Below are 13,046 nucleotides of genomic sequence, written 5' to 3'. Positions count from 1 at the left end.
AAGATAAAGCACTTATGCTTCTCAATTCATTACCGAAGAGCTTCGAACAATTCAAGGACGCTATACTCCTTGGAAGAGACTCCAAGATCACCTATGAAGAGGTGTATTCGGCCCTGAAATTGAAGGATTTTCAGAGTTCTTCAACAAGACTGCGTGATCAGGCTGGGGAAAGCTTGAACGTGAAAGCCAATATCAAGAAACCTGAAAAATGGAAGAGGCAGGGTTCTGAAAAATGGAAAGGAAAAGGCCAAAGGGAGTGGGATCAGAAGGAGTCCAGGTCTTGCAACTATTGCAAGAAACCTGGGCACATCAAGAAAAATTGCTGGGCCTTAAAGAAGAAGCAGGCTGATGGCAATTCTGATCAGAACACTGCTGACTGTGCAGCAGATTTGGAGCCGGCTCAGGTCATGAATGTGACTGAGAGGCCCATTGCAGACTCTTGGATCGTGGACTCCGGGTGCTCTTTCCACATATGCAGCCACAAGAATTGGTTTGAGAACCTGACTGAAGCACAGGGATCAGTCTTGCTCGGCAACAACCAGGTGTGTGTTGTTAAAGGCATTGGTAATATTCGTTTTAAGGTGCATGATGGTTCTATTAAATTGCTGACTGAAGTAAGGTATATACCTACTATTAAGAGGAACCTTGTATCTGTTGGTGTGCTTGAAATGAAAGGATTTTCTTGTGTATTTTCTGGTGGGAGTATGAGGATTATGAATGGTGGTGCTATTGTTATGTCAGCCTCTAGGATAAATAGATTATATTATCTGGAGGCTGAGGTCATTGTGGGAGATTCCTATGTTGCTGAGGAACAGAATCTGGTGTTGTGGCACAAGAGATTAGGCCATGTGGGTGATAAAGGGCTTAAAGAATTGATCAAGAAGGGCGTTTTTGCATGTGATGATAGGGAGAGTGTAAAAATGTGTGAGTCTTGCTTACTGGGAAAGGGAAAGAAATTGCCTTTTGGCTCAGGAAAGCACAACTCCACAAGACCTCTGGATTATTGTCACAGTGATCTATGGGGTCCTAGCCCGGTTAATTCCATAGGTGGTGGAAGGTACTTCTTGAGTGTAGTAGATGACTATAGCAGGAAGGTTTGGGTATGGATCCTCAAGGAGAAATCAGACACATTCAGCAAGTTCAGTGCATGGTACAAGGCAGTTGAAGTTGAGAAAGGGCATGGCTTGAAGTGTCTGAGGACAGACAACGGGCTTGAGTTCCTATCAAGGGAATTTGATAACTTCTGTGTGCAAAGGGGAGTGAAGAGGCATAGGACAGCTCCGGGGAATCCACAACAAAATGGAACCGCGGAGAGAATAAATAGGACTCTCCTTGAGAGAGTAAGATGCATGATTTTTGAATCTGGAGTGCCTAAGAAATTCTGGGCAGAAGCTGTCACCACAGCAGCCAAATTGATCAATAAATGTCCATGCTCAGCCATTGGTTTTGATACTCCAGATGGCAGATGGTATGGAAGCCTAGGAGGTTATGAGAAGCTTAGGATTTTTGGTTGTAGAGTCTTTGCTCACACAAGGCAAGGAAAGCTAGAACCTAGAGCACTAAAATGCATTTTCCTTGGCTACCAAGATGGTGCTAAGGCATATAGACTTTGGTGCACAGAAGAAGGGAATCAAAAAGTCATCATCAGTCGAGATGTCATTTTTGATGAGTCAATTATGCCATTCAAGCCTACTCTGCAGACAGTGACAACTCCAGAACCTGCTGGGGTCAGTTTTGATCAACTTGAACCAGAACATAGAGCCTCAGATGCTGCTGATTTCCAAGAGCCAATGATGTCCTCAGATGAGGAGAATGAGCAGCCTACTGATAATACTCCAGATGTCTCTGATCCAGAGCCACAAGTTCAGCAATATGCTCTGGCCAGAGACAGAACCAGAAGGGAAATCAGACCACCAGCAAGGTTCAGAGATGCAGATTTTGTATACTATGCCTTGTGTGTTGCAGAGGAGTTGGAGATCTCAGAACCAAGCACCTATAAGGAAGCTATTGGCAGCAAAGACAAAGAGAAATGGAAAATGGCTATGAAGGATGAGATAGACTCTCTCATCAAAAACAAAACTTGGATCCTAGTTCTCAGATCACAGATTCAACAAAGACCTATCTCTTGCAAATGGATTTACAAGAAAAAGGTGGAGGCCTCTGAGAATGATAGTATCAGATACAAGGCTCGCTTGGTTGCAAGGGGTTTCACACAGGAGGAGGGGATAGATTACACCGAGGTCTTCTCTCCTGTGGTGAAACACAGCTCAATAAGGATACTCTTGGCAATTGTGGCTCGGAGAGATTGGGAATTGCAACAACTTGATGTAAAAACAGCTTTTTTGCATGGTGAGTTGGAGGAGACAATCTATATGGAGCAGCCACAAGGATTCATAAGGCCGGGAGATGAGGATAAGGTCTGTTGTTTGAAGAGAAGCCTCTATGGACTGAAACAAAGCAGCCGGCAGTGGTACCTGACTTTTGACAGACAGATGGAGAGACTTGGCTTCAAGAAATCTGCCTTTGATAGCTGTGTTTACATAAGGTACAAGGGAGGTAAAGCTGTTGCTTACTTGTTACTTTATGTGGATGATATGCTTGTGGCAGGCCCTAGTAAGGCAGATGTGAAGCAAGTGAAGGAGGATTTGGAAGAAGCTTTTGAAATGAAGGACTTGGGAAATGCAAAGAGAATTCTTGGCATGGATATCATAAGAGAGAGAGCTGCTAGGAAGTTATGGTTGATGCAGCATAGCTACATCAAGAAGATGTTAATCAAATTTCAGATGATTGACTCTAGAAAGGTATCAACTCCAACAAGTCCACACTTCAAGCTCTCTGTCAGTCAGAAACCAGCTAATGATCAGGAAAGGAAGTTGATGTCTAAGGTGCCTTATGCAAGTATTGTTGGGAGTATTATGTACATGATGTTGTGTACTCGGCCTGATCTGTCACATGCCATAAGCCTGACCAGCAGATACATGGCAGACCCGGGTAGCACACATTGGCAAGCTTTGAAGTGGATAATGAAGTATTTGGTGGGCACACAAGATTTGGGATTGTTGTTCTGCACAGCAGACGGTGAGGATGAGCTCATAGGCTACTGTGATGCAGACTATGCTGCAAATATTGATAGCAGAAAATCCCAATCTGCCTATATCTTCAAGCTCTTTGGTACAGCAATCAGTTGGAAGTCTAATCTCCAATCTGTGGTTGCGCTCTCTACAACGGAGGCAGAGTATATATCCTTAGCAGAAGCGGTTAAAGAAGCTAAATGGCTAAAGGGAATATTGGGGGATTTTGGTGTGGTGCAAGAGGCTGTAACTATCTTGTGTGACAGCAACAGCGCCATTAGCTTGGCCAAGCACCAGACTTTCCATGAGAGAAGTAAGCACATCGACATCAAACTTCATTTTGTAAGAGATGAGATAAGCAAAGGCGTGGTGGCAGTCAAGAAGGTCCACACCTCTGAAAATGCAGCTGACATGATGACTAAACCCCTACCAAGTGCTAAGTTCGAGCATTGTTTAGACTTGGTTAACTTGACTGCAAGAAGATGAGGGAATTTTGGTGAAGGTGGAGTTTTGGCTGGCCGGATGGTGGATGCAGCCAAGGTGGAGATTTGTTGGGTTTTGGTGTGGCTGGACCAACCATCGGCCCAAGTCATTATTGAGGGCCGAACTCGATTAAGCTCGGCTAACACCGAACTCGATTAAGCTCGGCTAACACCGAACTCGATTAAGCTTCTCCAACACCGAGCTCGATTAAGCTCGGCTACCAACCGTTGTATTTGAACAGCTCGTTCAGTTACAACGACTAGTTTTTCAGTTTTCAGTTTCACATCTTGTTTTTCTCCATATATTCGTGTGATTCAAGAAACTAGATAGAGAAGTGAATACACTTTGTGATTCTTGAGCTAGCTAGGTGAGTGATCCACAATCGAGTTGTTTTCTCCGATTGAGTAGCGAGCTAAGTGATAGTGTGTTGTAATCGCCTTCGTTTGCTTTGTATTCGTAATAATATCGTCCCACATTTGTTCGTGAATCTCGCGTCGATTCTGTATTTGATTCTTCAGAACCCACTTCATATTTCACTCAAAAAATTTCTCTCTCATGTGGAATAATTCCTTTTGACCAATTGCTATTTTGTTGTATGTTATGTTCCTTTTGAGGCATGGCATGTCCCCATTCTAACAAGTTTGATACATGTATGTTTATCAAGTATCAACTCAATATATCAATGTCTTCAAGATATCTACGCAAATTAAGAATTAATTATGGATTCATGTCAATTAACATTTTACTATCTTTATAACCCTTATTTGGTGAACTCGAGATTCACAATAATTTGATATACATTTTTTAACATACGTAAAAATCTTTGTAAATGATCATGAGAAAAGGTAAATGGACAGGATAAAATAAAATTTCTATGGAGTATTTAGAGCAGTATTGTGGAATACCAATTACTAAAACTTAATCAATATGCATATAAGAAAATTCCAACGTTCCATATTATTTATCGACAGAACCTCAAAGGCCAACTCATATTATTACTAACGTACATTTTGATGATATATGGTGATAGGGTATTTTTGGGCCTAATTGAGAACTAAAATGCATTTTCAGCTATTCATTCACATTAGGGTTTGTTTTCAATTAGGGTTTGTTTTCAACTAAAATTACCATTATGCCATTTTATAATTAATTAATCATAAAATAAATTTTATATGACAAATTCTGGATAACTCATTTAATAAAAATGAGAGACTGATAATGCATATCAATTTTCAATTAAACTAAAAAATCTCAATTAATCACGACCTATGGTGATATAGATTTTAATTAATTAGTATAAAATGGCCACATCAAGAATAATAGTAAGGAGTAAATAGGTGTTAGGTCACATATAGAAAATAATTGTGATAGTTTTATCAAAGAAGAATAGTTAATAATTTTGGTGGACATGTTATTTAGGTAATTGTTGAACAATTTTTATGGATGAAGAAAGTATAAGTTATGGGTTAAACAATTTTTTGTTTAACCACAATTTGTGCTTTAGCAGGTCCTAAATACGAAGGTAGAGTACATAGAATATAAATTGGAAATTTTGAAAATAAAATCCAATTTCAAAGCAAATTCTAGTATAATTAGATAGGGATAACTGCCTTAAAAGTCATGAACTTTGCCTGAATTTCGGTTTTTCCCACGAGCCATTTTTTTGGCGTATAAAGTCACGAACTTTACTTTTTATCTGGTATTTCCCAACCCAACCCGACCCGACCCTGTGATTTCCGGCAATTTAAAATCCTATGTGGCATGCCTGAATTCCGACGTGTCAGGCATCGGAAAAATTCAAAACGACGTCGTTTCTGATGGTCAAAACGACGTCGTTTTATACATCATCAGTCAAAATTAGGTTATATCGCCCAAATCAAACGCTATTCACTCCTCCTCTCTCGCTGGATTCATCCACCCCCAACCATTTTCCATTCTTGGATTCAAGTCGCGATTCATCCACCCCCATTGGAAGCGAAAATCCCGTAACAAGGTAAGACCATTGCTTCATTTTAGGGTTCAATTCGCGATTCATCCTACCGATTTTTCGTTAAAGATGCGATTGATTTCGTTGGGTTTAGGGGTCGATTGTGCAGTTGGCAACCTGCAATTTAGCGATTTCCCGTGTGCAATTGGCAATGGGTATTTAGGGTTCATGACTGTTAATATGAGTTTTGATTGTTCAAATGCAGGATGTCGAGTTCTTCCCAGCATTCGAGCAGAACGTGGCCGAGGTTTGAGGCAGTGGTCTGTGATCACGGTCTTGAAGCTGATGTGGTGACATCCAATACGGATGCCAATCCCGGACGACGCTTCTATCGTTGCCAAGTCTGGAAGGAGGACGACTGTAAATTCTTTCGTTGGATTGATCCATCAATGTCACCGAATCAAGAGTATTTTTTCAAAAAACTGAAGCTTGATAGGGACAACGTGCAAAGAGCATTGAGAGATAGGGTTGCTAAGCAGGATGCACTCGACGAGAGCGTCCGTTCGAAAATCGTTGAAGTTGAAGCACTCCAAGGTGTTATCGCACAGTTGCAGCGTCAAAACCGGAACTTGAAGGTTGTCATTTGCATGTTATGTATCGTCTTGTGGATCTTGTTGTATCTTAGCTAACATAACTTCGGATCTTGTTGTAGCTTAGCTAACATAACTTATGTATAATGATCTATGCATGTTGAACTCCAATGTAATACACTCCTATGTAGTGAATTTTCCTCTATGAATGCATTGAGTTTTGAGTTCAAAAGCAGCATAGTGTGAGTTATTGTTGTAGCTTAGCTAACACAACACACGGTTTAATACATACAATAGCATCCAATTCCAAAGTCTCATGCTCCCATACAAATTGATACAGTCATTGTTTGGTGTTCACAAAACACATTGCAAAATCACAGTTCAAACAAATTTGTCTTCCAAATACAGTCACTTGACACTTTCAAATACACAAAACATTGTCTTCAAACATTGTTGTTAATGCTTTGTTGCGTTGGGATTGAGCCACGTCCTCCAGTGCGCCCTCCACCACGGCCTCCTCCACGGCCTCCCCTTCTTCCACCTCTCCCCGTAATTGCGGTGGTGCCACTTCCTTCAAGGGATGGTGTCTTGCGAGGCCTCCCCATCTTCGCCTATAAGTATAGCAGTTGCAATGTTAGTAGATAGTAGTAACATATGTTAGCAAAAATGTTGAAGTATAAACTGGAGTTGATTAACCTTTGGCTTCGGTTGCACTACAACTGGCTCATTCTTGCAAGTTCTGGAGTTGTGGCCTTCTTGTAAACACTTCTGGCATGTCATCACACAGATCTTCTTCATTCTGTTGGGTCTGGCAGGATCCTTCTCGAACGGATCTCTCCTTCTAACCTTCTTCGGTCTGCCGGGCATCTTCTTCACAGGAGGAGGCACAACGGGGTACCCCTCAGCCTGAGGCCAGAGCTTCTCTCCATTCAATGCTGGTAACCCATATCCATATGCCTTCATGTACTTCCTCAAGGAGTAGTATTCATGCACATAATCATCAACATTTTGCTTGAGAAAATGAATAGCAGCGCATGCATGAATACATGGGATGCCAGTCAAATCCCATTTCCTACACCCACACATCTTTAAGGAAGGAGTCACTACAAACCTATCTTCAAAATGTCCAACTTCAAATTTCCCCCCAACCGCAGGAATTGTGGTACAGTTTCTACTTTCATATACCATAGCTTCTAATTTCTTCCTGACCTTTTTGCACACAGTTGAATCACTTCCAATAGTCTCCACTTCTATCCCCTTTCTATAAAGCCTCTCCATTAGTTTGGTTCCCATATCATCTAGCATATCTAACACATGCTTACTTCTTGCTTCGAGTATATAGGAATTGAAACATTCACAAACATTGTTTAGAATGACATCGGAGCAGTTGCCAGGGGTTAGAAATGCCTTACAGAATCTGCTTGGATTCTTATCCATCAAATCTGCATATGCTTGGCCATCTTCCTTCTCAAGCTCTTTGCAAGCAAGCTCATACTCCTCCAGGTAAGTACTCCTAACTATCTTCCAGAAATGCTGCTTCAACAGAGGACCTTTGTGTGTTTTCTTCCAGTTTGTATAGATGTGCCTTGCACAGTTTCTATGCTCAGCTAATGGAAGTAGACTTTGTACTGCATTCTCCAGTCCCTATCCAGCAACAATGTTAGTGTCAGTAGACAACATATAACAAGGTAGATCACAGTATGAAAAAGAGAATAAACCTTCTGTTGATCATTGATAATGGTAACTCCTACCCCTTCACCCAATTCCAACTCTTCAGCAACAATTTTGATGAACCAAGTCCAGCAAACTTCATTTTCAGCCTCAACCACTGCCCATGCAATGGGGTACATTTGGTTGTTTCCATCAGTCCCAACCGCTGTTAGCAATATACCACCAAGATAAGTCTTAAGGAAAGCCCCATCTAGACCAATCACAGGTCTGCACCCCTCCTTGAAACCCTTTCTTAGACCACTGAACCCAATGTACAATGCCTTGAAAACAGAACCTACATCTACATGTAGTTCAAACCTCCCTTCTCTGTCAGACTTGCTCAACTCCAGAATATAGATCCTTATTTTAGCATAATGAGCTTCCACGGTTCCCCTCAGCATCTCAATTGCCTTTCTCTTAGAGTGGTATAGCCTCCATTTGGTTGCATCAAATGCAAACCGTTGCATCAAGTCCCTACCCAACTCTTTGCAACTGAACTCTGGCCTAATTCTAAACACATGCAAGTATTTTCTGGCTATCCAATTGGAGGTCACAATCTTATTCCTCATAGCTCTAGGACATGTGTGTTCAGGTTCAAGGTTCTTTATCACTACAGATCCATTCATCTTCACTAAACTCCCGGAACAGAACCATTTGCAAGGACTCTTACAACCTGCCTCAAATTGCTTCCTATTTGCTCTCTTAAAATGAATCTCCTTACCATTTTCCACAGCATTGTCTGTCAAAGCATCCCTTGCTTGAAAATCATCAATAAAACCCATACCCAGACACAATTTCAAACTCTTATGATCACTCCGTGGATCATACATCACCTTTGCATGCCTTTCTAACCTTTTCCTCCCTTCATCCTGAGAATCAGTTGAGCTAGAGTATATGTCCCCTTCTTCAGAATTCTTATCCTCAGAACATATTCACTTTGCTTCCCTCCACTCACTGTGCCATAAAATATGTCATCTGTAACAACAAACTCATTCTCCTTGTTCTCTTTTACTTTCTTCCTTCCCTGAGTGTATTCCTCATCCTCGGATACCAACTCCTCAGCCTCCATGTCATCATCAGTTTCCTCATCTTCAGAAGATGGCATATAACTCCCATCATCTTCACTGTCATCTCCCAGACCCACTCCCAGACTGTAATCAGTCTTATCCCCCACACTCTCCTCAGTTACATCTCTCATCCCCACAGATTCACTTATAGTTCCCACATTATAACCCAAATCCTCAGCATCATTATCCTCACCTCCCACACCTTCACCCACACTCTTTCCCACATCCTTAGCTGCTGCTGCCTTCCTATTCCCCACTGAATCACCCATATTTTCAACCACTGACTTCTTGGAAGACTGGAACAAACTTTTCTTAACACTACTTTCAGCATTCTTCTCCACAACATCTTCGGTAGAAATAGACTTTAGCTTGCCAGCCCTTGTAGTTGTTTCTTTTCTACTCCTTCTGGTAGACATGCTCTTATTCACAGTATCAACCTTACTCATTTTCACTGACTCAAACACTTCCACTCTATTCATGGCAGCTTCCTCACCCACATTGTCTCCCCCACCCACTGATTTATCTTCATCAATGTTCTCAAGCCCACCCTTCCCACCTACAATATACACATCACAAATTTGTTGCCTAACTGTTGTCAGAAACTTCAACATTAACATCACATCTGCATCACCCTTTATGTTAAGAAACTCCATTCCCCATTTTCTCTTGAAGCATAGTCTATCCCAGCTATGAAACCCTAGTTTATTCAGTTCATCCACTAGGTCAAAGTACCCAAACCTATCTTGATCAAACCCACTGCCTTCCCACATTTCCCCACCTACGTATTTCTCGCAAATCCTCCCATCAGGTATAAATTTACCCCCATGGTAAATCCGCAGCAGAAAGGGTTCACTGAAAGAATCAACACAACCAAACTTGAGGATACTCCAAATAATTTTGAAAAAATCAACACAACCAAACAATTTTATAGTTTTATCCGGCCACATACTCCAAACAATGGTAAACATAAACTTACGGGTTCGGATTCGGCTTGTCTGGGAAGAAACCCGGCCAAGCACTCCATGGCGTCGCCTCAACGTTCCTGGTCGATTGGTTCATCGTCGTCGCAGGTCAATTGTTTTTTGTGTTGGAGTTGGGGTGGGGGATATTAGGTTTAGATTTAAATTATTAATTTTAAATTGTTTTTTGTGTTTTTATTTTTTAATTTTATTACCATATCAGCTTCCATGTCAGCTGCCACGATCCGCCAGGTCAATTAAACGCGACACGTCATCTCACTCGTTTGCCGGAAAACACACCATGGGAAATCGGCGACAAAAAGTAAAGTTCGTGACTTTATACGCCAAAAAAATGGCTCGTGGGAAAAACCGGAATTCGGGCAAAGTTCATGACTTTTAAGGCAGTTATCCCAATTAGATATGATCGTTATTACTACTACAAGTCAGGTTTTGTACATGATCATCCCATGAAAAAGAAGCCTAAGATTTGATCACCATAATATAAAACCATATTAGCTCTATAATATGAGCAACTTGACCAAAGTATTCAACATAGCAAAAGTTGCTATATATTTTTTTTGACATCATTTGAAGTTCGTGTAATTTTCACAAAGTGTTGTTAGGTGACATGGGCATCTCAGTGAGCCAAATAGGATTAAATTTGGGTAATTAACTACAAACTCAAAGTTTGTGTATTTTTTCACCATATTCAAAGTAGCTAAAAATTGATACTCCTTATATTTTAAGCTCTTCAAAAAATTGGTTTTTACTGCTACACGAATGAACTAATTACAACTAACTTATGATACAGCAAAACATTATTTCCATTGAATCAATTTTTTTTGTTTACCGAATCTCACTCGTAATTTGTATTTAAACTGAGGCATTTTATTATTTTTTGATGTGGATGAACATCATTGCCGATGTTTTTTGTTGAGGTGGATTCTCCAATGTATTCAATTAATTATAATCACTTTCAGTACTAAATATTTTACCAAGTCAAAATTAAGAATTTTCTTAAAATTAATGACATAAGTATAGGCTCTAAAAGTTAAGTAACATTGGGATATTGTATCATTCAACAATTCATTGTGGACCGAAAAGGTACACTGTTCAACAACGTTTAAAGAATTATGCAAAAATGTAAATGTAACTTGTAGCAGTAAACATTCAGTTCTAAACCAATTCCATCCATAATCTTTTAGGCCACTGGCTTGTACAATTTCTCCACCATTTTCCGGTACTCTGCAAACCAAAAAATCATAACAAAAAGATTTTAATTTACCAGTATTATCAACATTTATTTGATAATATTAACCCAGTAATGAGTATATAAATATTTATACCTTCTTGGTTGCTCCAAAGAGCTGCTGCCTGGGTATTAAGTGGTGAGCTTATGTTGGGCTCTATTCATATATACAACCATTGCTCAGTTAGTATCACAACTAATATCAATAAACAACTACATTTATACATCAATAAACATTGTTGATGCATTACCTCCAAGCAAGCTCTGAATCGACAGCAAGATAGTTCTAACATCATACGCGGATGACCACTTATCCTGCAAACATTACATACACACTACACACAGTGAGTATCGGCTGACAGTGATGACAGAAGACAAAGCTAATCGTGAGTAATAGTAGTGGTAACCTGCAATATGTCCAAACATATGTTCCCATAAATATCGACGTTAGGATGGAAGCAAGATGTCTCGAATTTGACCTTGGGAGCCTTGAAAGGATACTCCGAAGGGAAGGACAGTGACAGCTTGTAATCAGTTCCTTCAAAGACAGTATCTTTGCTGCCGCTGATCGTCCCTTTCCAGCAAAATATGTTGTCTTCCTCCGGGAATGCAGATATCCCAGAATCACCACCCATCTAAGGATTATTAAAAGCAAGTCGGAATGAGTATTAGAGGTTACAAGGATCCAAATAACTGTTGCACCATATGACAGCAATAGTTCTTACCATCAGGGCCATTAGCTCAGACTGCAATCTGTTTCAATGAAAAAACTTGAGACAGTTGGTCATCGACATTATAAAAGAAGGCGAATGGATCAAGTCCGTAGATATGCAGGTCAAATTGGTAACAATAAACGAGAAATGAACAAACTTAGAGGTGAAAATTTCCTAAATTACTAAATAAAAAAGAGTTCAGCACCCTGTAATAAACAGCTATCATCATAACCAACTTGGTAGAGCAAGCACAGAACCAGAGATTAGCATCAACTAATAGGCAACTCCAATATCCCGTCAATGGTCAAATTTGGTGCAATTCAAATACTACATTATTTTGATCTAACCCAATAAAAGAAATCAAGTTCTGTCCCATCAAGAATGATGTTTGCAATCTTCAAATTCATGCGTAACAAAATTGGGCATCCAGCTCTATCCCATCAAGAACAACATTTTCTTGAATAATATGTAAAATTAGATTAGTTATGTTATTATCAAATTAAATCTGGCATAGAATAATATACCACAGACATAAATACCCTTTTCAAGCCAAAGTTGATGCAATATACTCATCCATGTTCATTTACCTTAGATTTTAATTGTACCTGCATCGCACATAGTAATCCACAATACACGACGATTTTGTTTAATTCCTTTAATTCGATACATTATCCAACAATAGGTCATTCATATGGGTAGATCAAGCAAGAAAAGCAGCAAAAGAACGCACAAGATTATGGAAACCCTAAATGCCAAAGAATTGAACCCGTCTTCATTGAAACTACGAAGGCCTAAATTGAAACCCTAAATACAACAAATAGATCATCTGGCACACGAGCTGAGGAAATCGGATCTTAAAAATTGAAAAGGAAGAGAGTAATAATCTGAAGAGTACCTTTTCAAAACGGACTGAGTATCAACGGTTTTGGCGGTGGGAACAGCCTGCTTGGGAGGAGCGGCGGCGGCGGCCGGGGTGTTAGGGTTGCTGTCCTGGTGGTGGGTGTTGGTACCGGTGGCCATCGAAGAAGAGAACGACGAATTTCAAGAGAATGACGAACGGATTCAGAGATGAAAATTCTGTGCAAATCGGAGAAGAATGAGACAGTTTAGAGAGAGAGAGATAAGGGGATCTGCGACTAATTCTGCCGCGATCGCAGAGAATTGAGAGTGAGAGTGAGAGTGAGCGAGGATCGGAAATGATGAGAGAGAGAGGGTTTATAAAAGAAAGGGGCTTCTCGATTTTGAACGTTACAGCATCGCAGCAAAATGTATACCTG

The 13,046-nt window shown here is 40.3% G+C and overlaps 2 protein-coding genes across 2 annotated transcripts; both read right to left on the bottom strand.

Annotated features, from left to right (window-relative positions):
- Positions 1 to 6,514: 6,514 nt before the first annotated feature.
- Positions 6,515 to 8,563, bottom strand: LOC121752749. Its single transcript, XM_042147846.1, has 3 exons — positions 7,790 to 8,563; positions 6,768 to 7,715; positions 6,515 to 6,682 (listed from the first exon to the last, which is right to left on the bottom strand). The coding sequence occupies exons 1-3, from the start codon at positions 8,561 to 8,563 to the stop codon at positions 6,515 to 6,517; spliced, it is 1,890 nt and encodes a 629-aa protein (XP_042003780.1).
- A 2,295-nt stretch (positions 8,564 to 10,858) lies between these two features.
- LOC121750074 (ubiquitin-conjugating enzyme E2 19-like) lies at positions 10,859 to 13,046 on the bottom strand. Its single transcript, XM_042144525.1, has 6 exons — positions 12,665 to 13,046; positions 11,782 to 11,809; positions 11,464 to 11,691; positions 11,308 to 11,371; positions 11,154 to 11,213; positions 10,859 to 11,052 (listed from the first exon to the last, which is right to left on the bottom strand). The coding sequence occupies exons 1-6, from the start codon at positions 12,787 to 12,789 to the stop codon at positions 11,009 to 11,011; spliced, it is 549 nt and encodes a 182-aa protein (XP_042000459.1). The 5' UTR covers positions 12,790 to 13,046; the 3' UTR covers positions 10,859 to 11,008.

Source organism: Salvia splendens, chromosome 10, assembly GCF_004379255.2.
Source record: "Salvia splendens isolate huo1 chromosome 10, SspV2, whole genome shotgun sequence".
Taxonomy (NCBI): domain Eukaryota; kingdom Viridiplantae; phylum Streptophyta; class Magnoliopsida; order Lamiales; family Lamiaceae; genus Salvia; species Salvia splendens.
This window is presented reverse-complemented; position numbering and strand designations above follow the sequence as displayed.

Bases quoted from the DNA above. Each gene is read 5' to 3' on its own strand.
- LOC121752749 (XM_042147846.1), bottom strand. From the start codon at position 8,563: ATGGGTTTTATTGATGATTTTCAAGCAAGGGATGCTTTGACAGACAAT. The intron at 7,716-7,789 runs GTTTATTCTCTT...GTTGCTGGATAG, and splicing joins TTATCAATGATCAACAGAAG to GGACTGGAGAATGCAGTACA. The intron at 6,683-6,767 runs GTTAATCAACTC...CTATACTTATAG, and splicing joins TAGTGCAACCGAAGCCAAAG to GCGAAGATGGGGAGGCCTCG.
- LOC121750074 (XM_042144525.1), bottom strand. From the start codon at position 12,789: ATGGCCACCGGTACCAACACCCACCACCAGGACAGCAACCCTAACACC. The intron at 11,372-11,463 runs GTTACCACTACT...TAATGTTTGCAG, and splicing joins TATGTTTGGACATATTGCAG to GATAAGTGGTCATCCGCGTA. The intron at 11,214-11,307 runs GTAATGCATCAA...ATATATGAATAG, and splicing joins GATTCAGAGCTTGCTTGGAG to AGCCCAACATAAGCTCACCA.